This window comes from Oreochromis aureus, linkage group 10 (genome assembly GCF_013358895.1).
Source record: "Oreochromis aureus strain Israel breed Guangdong linkage group 10, ZZ_aureus, whole genome shotgun sequence".
Lineage (NCBI taxonomy): Eukaryota > Metazoa > Chordata > Actinopteri > Cichliformes > Cichlidae > Oreochromis > Oreochromis aureus.
This window is the reverse complement of record NC_052951.1, coordinates 28,065,864-28,071,863: the sequence shown is the minus strand read 5'-3', so window position 1 is coordinate 28,071,863 and position 6,000 is coordinate 28,065,864. Positions and strand designations below refer to the sequence as shown.

The 6,000-nt window shown below is 42.6% G+C and overlaps 1 protein-coding gene across 1 annotated transcript; it reads right to left on the bottom strand.

The window, feature by feature from the left end:
• Positions 1-770: 770 nt before the first annotated feature.
• Positions 771-5,112, bottom strand: LOC116326388 (aquaporin-11-like). Its single transcript, XM_031747634.2, has 3 exons — positions 3,534-5,112; positions 2,980-3,096; positions 771-2,707 (listed from the first exon to the last, which is right to left on the bottom strand). The coding sequence occupies exons 1-3, from the start codon at positions 4,120-4,122 to the stop codon at positions 2,601-2,603; spliced, it is 813 nt and encodes a 270-aa protein (XP_031603494.2). The 5' UTR covers positions 4,123-5,112; the 3' UTR covers positions 771-2,600.
• Positions 5,113-6,000: the final 888 nt, after the last annotated feature.

The window sequence follows — 6,000 nt, the reverse complement described above, 5'->3', positions numbered from 1 at the left end:
TATCTCTTTTACATAATAAAGCATGAAAGTCCACTTAAAGCTCAGAGCCACATAAAGCTGCTCGTCACCATCGTAAACGCTGCTGAGATAAAAGAATCTCTCGTGTCATGTGAGTGAGGGTCAGAGGAGTTTGTTGCAGCTGTGAACTTTAGCACCACTCTTAAAACGGCACACTGTGAGATAAACTAATCACGTCAGCAGGAGGAAGCGTGTTTACAAGCCATCGAGCACGTGCCGCTCTGTCAACCAAGCAGCAGGTCTAAAGGAACGACGTGCATTCGTTTAACAGGCTGAAGGGCCAAAGGTCACACGTTTGTCATCTGTTCTGCGCTGACGATGATCCACACTGAGGAAAAACAGAGACGCTGGTGTTGGGCATTTGTTTGGAGAGTGTGAGACGGCCGAGGAAGAGGAGGCGGCGGCGGAGGAGAGGACACAAAGGTCGTGTTGTGTAACCAGCACCACGTGAGCCCTGGGTGGGTGGGTGGGGGGGATTTTATGGGATCTGTTTCTGTGATAATCCAAACCTCAGAGAGAGGAGATTAACCGTCACTTGGTTGTGTGTTTCACTGATGAAAAGACCCCAAATGACACATTTTACTCTATGTGTGATATATAAACTACACTACACACTCATTCTAGGCAGTTTTTGTTTGGCTAGTCTTTGTATTTATCCTCAAATTGGATCTAAATAACTACAATTCCTCATCCGAGGACCCACGAATGTCTGCATGGAAACTTCCCTGCCACCTTCCAATAAAAACACAGCATTTAACATTTTTCAGACATATTTTTAATCAAAATACTGCATTTAAATTACAACATTATAGAAAACCACTATACATTTTGTTCACAGACAAATGTGTTTAATCACATTCTTATTTAAAATAATTATCCCAGTTTTACAATCAGAAACTCGCACTGTAGGAGGTTTTTAAGATCAGTCGTCTTTATGCACAGAAACTTCAGATTCAGTGTTGTGCCCCAAAAATAAAATACTAAAGTCCCACCAGCACCACATACAGTATAATTCTAGCACCTGAACCGTTAAATACAGTAAACTACCAGACAGACACGTTAACCGAGCCAAACGTGAGATTAAACCGAAAAAAGGTTTGGTCACCCAAAACCAACCATCACCATGTCCTACAACAGAGGTCCAGTTTTCTTTAACATGCTACGTGAAGTAAAAAAGCAAGACATCTGAAGTTTTAAGGCTTTGAAAACATGGTTAATAAAACCAAACATCTGCAGTCCTTTCCTCCAACAACACCCAGTTTGGCAATAAGAGTGAATTAAACTCTTTTATAATGTTGTTTTATGGCATTTGGAGATTGCACGTGGCTGTATGTGTCTTAGATTCTTTCTGCTGCTCTCTTATTAACGAGAGATCGCCACAGCTGATCCATACACCGAATAATCTTCCAGGCACAACATCAAACGGATTGGCGTCTTCTTCTGGTCTCGAACTGGGGATCTTTCTTCACACCTCTGAAAACATGTCCTGATATCAGTAATATCAGGCTTAAGAAAAGGCTTGAAATGTGGCTCCCGCAATCCAGAACAGACTCAGGCTATTGTACTCCTAATGGCGTGCCAAACCAAAATAAATGGAAGGGTCGTGTAAGTCGGATCCATCCGCTGTGGTGACGCTCATGGGAAATAAGGGAGCAGCATAAATGATTAAAGTGCTTCCAATTAATAGCCCACAATCCAAAAAGTCATGAATCTACCAGACTGCATAGAGAAAAAGATGAATTTTAGTAGGCGCACCATCACACCTACTTGTTTGCATATTAACCACTTGCTGCTTGTGCTTTGTCTGCATTTTTAAAATCAGTGTGGTTCTGTTGTTCTTCAGCTTCGTCACATGTGCGATAACATAAGCACAAATATACATTCAGCATAATAATAGTGCATACATTCACCGTTGCTGTGCTTATGACAATTTTCATGTTATTTTTTGGCAAAACTTTAAATATTTGTGCTTAAATCTTAAGACTAAGATTAATGAAAATAACTATTAATAAAAATGGCACTAACCGTGCATATCCAGGGCCGTTTTCCTGTTAAATGTAGGGTAAAGATACAATTTGTGCAGACTAGAAAAGCACACTAGTGTATTTTATGCTTTTTGGTAGCTGCAGTCTCATTATAGCTAACATTTAATTGCACGTGAAGAAAGAACAATTAATATTTTAGGTCAACCTTAAGCCCCAGAATGCGTATGTTATTGTTAACATTTAAAATAGTGTTTTAGCAGCAGGTCTGAGCCTCTGTATGAAGCACATTTGTCATCTTTTAGTGAGAAACTGAAGCCACTTGTGTGTTCTGATTAGACGTCAGCTTTCTAACAGTGTATTTGACAGCTTAGCTGACATTTGCTGTTCAGTGATAGTAAAAGTGCGTTTTACCCTGACAGTACCCACACATTAGTGTGTATTGTTTTTTATGTGTTCACAGATATTTTGAAGGTGAGGCAACCCTGCACTGCAGCATTAATAACAAAAGAAAAAGAAAACCTGGCTGTGCTGTTGTTATCCGTTAAGACATGAGGAATAAAAAGCTTTAAAAACAGGCACGGCTTTTCCCACTCGCACCTACTGGGTCTTCTTTTTCTGGATGGCAGGAACGTCCATACCAGCGGTACTCCCACCAAACAGGAAAGGGATGATCTTCTCAAACAGCAGGATGCAGCTCACCACGCCTGCACACACACATGTTAGACACAGGAAGTTATTTTGTTAACAACAAGAAGACATGTCAGGTATGAGTCATTTAAATGACAGGTCAAGCTTCTTTATTTAGAGGATAGTCAGTCATCCTAATCTGACCATGGAGTAGCTTGTAGAGCAGATCGGTCCTGAGCTCTTAGTCAATTTTCTTATTTGCCGAGAGTTAGAAAAGACAACAAATACCACTCTCACATCTAAAAGTGGACGTGAGATCATAAAGAGTGGACTCCAGTCTGCTGCTTACCTAAAACGGGTCCCAGCCAGTACACAAAACAATACTCCAGGTAGGTGTGGCCGCTGCAGGGGAACTGAACGGAGAAGGCCAACACTGGGTTGAAAATGGCTCCAGAAATCTCTCCACCTGCACAAAACAAAAGATGGAAGAATCATTAATTTACTTTAAGCACATGGAACCATCTGCACTTTTTACCCACATGCTGAGGAGGGTAAATATGCATACTTGGTGCATTTAATAATTGCACTTTTGCAAGCACAAAGGCTCACAGGATGGTTTAAATTCTGGATTTAGTAGGATTGTGATCAGTATTTTAGTTGTGCCATTTAGGTTTTGATTCTTGTGGGTCTATGTTGTGGTTCTCAGGACAGTACAATGTTTTTGACAGGAACCATGGCATGGTGATTGCCAGTATTCATGTGCAGGATTGTTCTTAACATTTACCCCCCAAAAAAGTTTTCCGTGTCTGTGCAGGGCACAAACTGTGACCTTTTCTGTTTAAAGGGGGTTTCATTTACTCGTTTAGACTTGTGAAGAGTGGGAGGTGCCCCTCATTAACACACCTGCATAAACCGCTGCAGTTACAACAGCAGCGATGAAGTGCACCTGGAGTCTTGCGTCCAGTTTGTGGACGTGCATGCAGGCAGCCTGGAAAACGAAGGCGCAGGCCAGCTCCACCACCGCGGCCTCCAGCAGCGTCCCGCCGAGGGGATCGAAGCACCTGAAGTCAGAGCTCTGGTGCCGCAGGTGGATGTCGGAAAGACCCTGCGACCACACGGAGGCGACATAAGACTGCGCGGCGACGGCAGCTGCGAACTGGAGCATAATGAGGACGCCGGCCGCCCTTAAGCTGCGGGTCCCGCGGCACACGCTCTCCAGAGCCGCGGTGGGGTTACAGGTCGCGTCCTGGAAAGTTGCCAAGTGGACAAGAGTCACCGTGTAGGTGAGAGCCAGGCCGTAGCTGAGCTCCAGCTGGGCCGAGTCTCCCAGCAGTTTGAGTTCATGCGTGCAGCAGCAGAGCTGGAATGTGGACGCCACCTCCAGCAGGTAAATCCGGTAATCTCTCTGGAACAGACGCGCTGCGGAGCGGATCAGCTCGCTGAGGAGCACCGAAACCCCCAGCACCGCTACGGAAACCCACAGGTCGGTCATCTCCCGGCTCTTCACTGCCCCACACGGCCTGACCTCAATGCATAAGCCGGTCCTCGTGACGGGGGAAACTTTCAGGACTTATCTGTCAGAGTGAAGTCCACTTGATCCACGCTGCTGCGTCAAGGCGCACGGATTGAGACCGCCTTCAAAATAAAAGTGGGGATTTGAATGCCTGATAATTAAAAGTATTTAGACTCAAAATACTTCAGTGCCAGCGAGGACACCGCATGAAAGATGGAAACTCCATAGAGGTGTAATATGTTTGCGAGGTTGGGGGGGGGGGGGAAGAAAGAAAAATCCACAGTGACTCTAAAGGCCAACTATTAGAAGTGGAAAATAAATGGGGAGCTGCAGTGGTTGGCGGGATTACTCACAGCAAGCATCCTCATCAAACCGGTTACAAGAGTCAGCCTGAGGGCACTTTCTCTTTCAGTTTGTAATTCAATGTTTTACCACACGCAGTTCTAATTTAGTTTATTCTTTCATGTTTTTTTTTTGTTTTTTTTTATTCTAAACAAAGGAAAACCGGCACATACCCTCGATCAGCTGCCTGTGACAGCGTTCAAACCAGTATAATGTAACGTAAATGCAAAAAAAATAAGGGTAGAAGCACAAACACAGAATATTAATAATAAACATTGTAAAACATGACTGATCTCTGAAATGTATCGATTCTGTTTTCAGAGTCTCTTTAGATATGATGCAGTCACCATTTCTCCCATTCAAAGCTCAAATGTGGGGACAGTCTTTTTTGCTGCTGTAACTTTTTATGCAGTTCATGTTCCTGCTGATCACACCACACATAGCTGTAAAGGCACTTAGTTCGATGCTCTTTCCAAACGTTTCAGTGAGAAATGCTTTTCCAATAAGTGGCGAATTTTTGTACAAAACCAGAAAAATGAGTCAGCAGCAGATTTAGTTTTAGTTAACTATAATGACTTTGCTCTCTGGCTCCCTTACACAACCCAAAGACACGAATGTTAGGTTAACTGGTGATTCTAAATTGGCACTAGGTGTGAATTTGAGTGGGAGTGGTCTCTTTGTTGGCCTTTTGATGGACTTTTGCAAGTCAGAATTTTTGGATTAATAATGAGATTAAACGTCCACCACTACGGAGGGCCTAGAGTGCCAAAAAGAACTAACTAAATGCATCATTACATAATTAATAAAAATGTCAAATTACAATTGGAAATTGATTAAATGCATATAATTAGGATTCAATAATTTATTTAAAAATATTTCCAATTTTAATTTATACATTTAATTAATGCATTTGTTCATTTTGGCACTCATAGACCTCTATAACTGCAAACTGATCTGTTCCTTTTAGCGCTTGGTTCCATTTCTGTTGACTAAGTGTTAAATAACAAACTGGGCATGATTTTATCCACTAACAGGCAGGGTGGAGTTACTTCAGCTGACAGTTAAAGGTGGGGTTCAACCCAGATCTGCTGACTATTCATTTTCCTGTTTGGTCTGAAGGTATTTTTAGTGTCCCAAGGGACCCATGTTTTATTTTGAAAAGTCAAATCAGGAACTGGGAGGTAAATATTTTGAAGGGCTTAACATTTGACCTTGCTGCCAGTGAGAAGTTCAGGCAGAGGAGGCAGAAATCAGGCAGTTCAGTGAAAACCTGCACTCTGACAGGTTTTCATTAAACATCATGCACCTGTGTGCACATGAACTGTAGCAGGAGAAAGAAAGGCATAGGATTTGTCATACACCCTGTGCTAATATCCAGGGTGCAGTGGTGGTAATCCACTACATGTAGAGGGGGAGTTCCACATTTTATGGATTTGGTGTTACTGTGTAAGAGAAGTTTTCAACAGTCTTGAAAACTTGTTTTGTTTGCACAGCATGCTTTGACCTATACTTACT

Bases quoted from the DNA above. Each gene is read 5' to 3' on its own strand.
- LOC116326388 (XM_031747634.2), bottom strand. From the start codon at position 4,122: ATGACCGACCTGTGGGTTTCCGTAGCGGTGCTGGGGGTTTCGGTGCTC. The intron at 3,097-3,533 runs GTGTGTTAATGA...TGTTTTGTGCAG, and splicing joins AACTGCAGCGGTTTATGCAG to GTGGAGAGATTTCTGGAGCC. The intron at 2,708-2,979 runs GTAAGCAGCAGA...GTGTGTGTGCAG, and splicing joins CTGGCTGGGACCCGTTTTAG to GCGTGGTGAGCTGCATCCTG.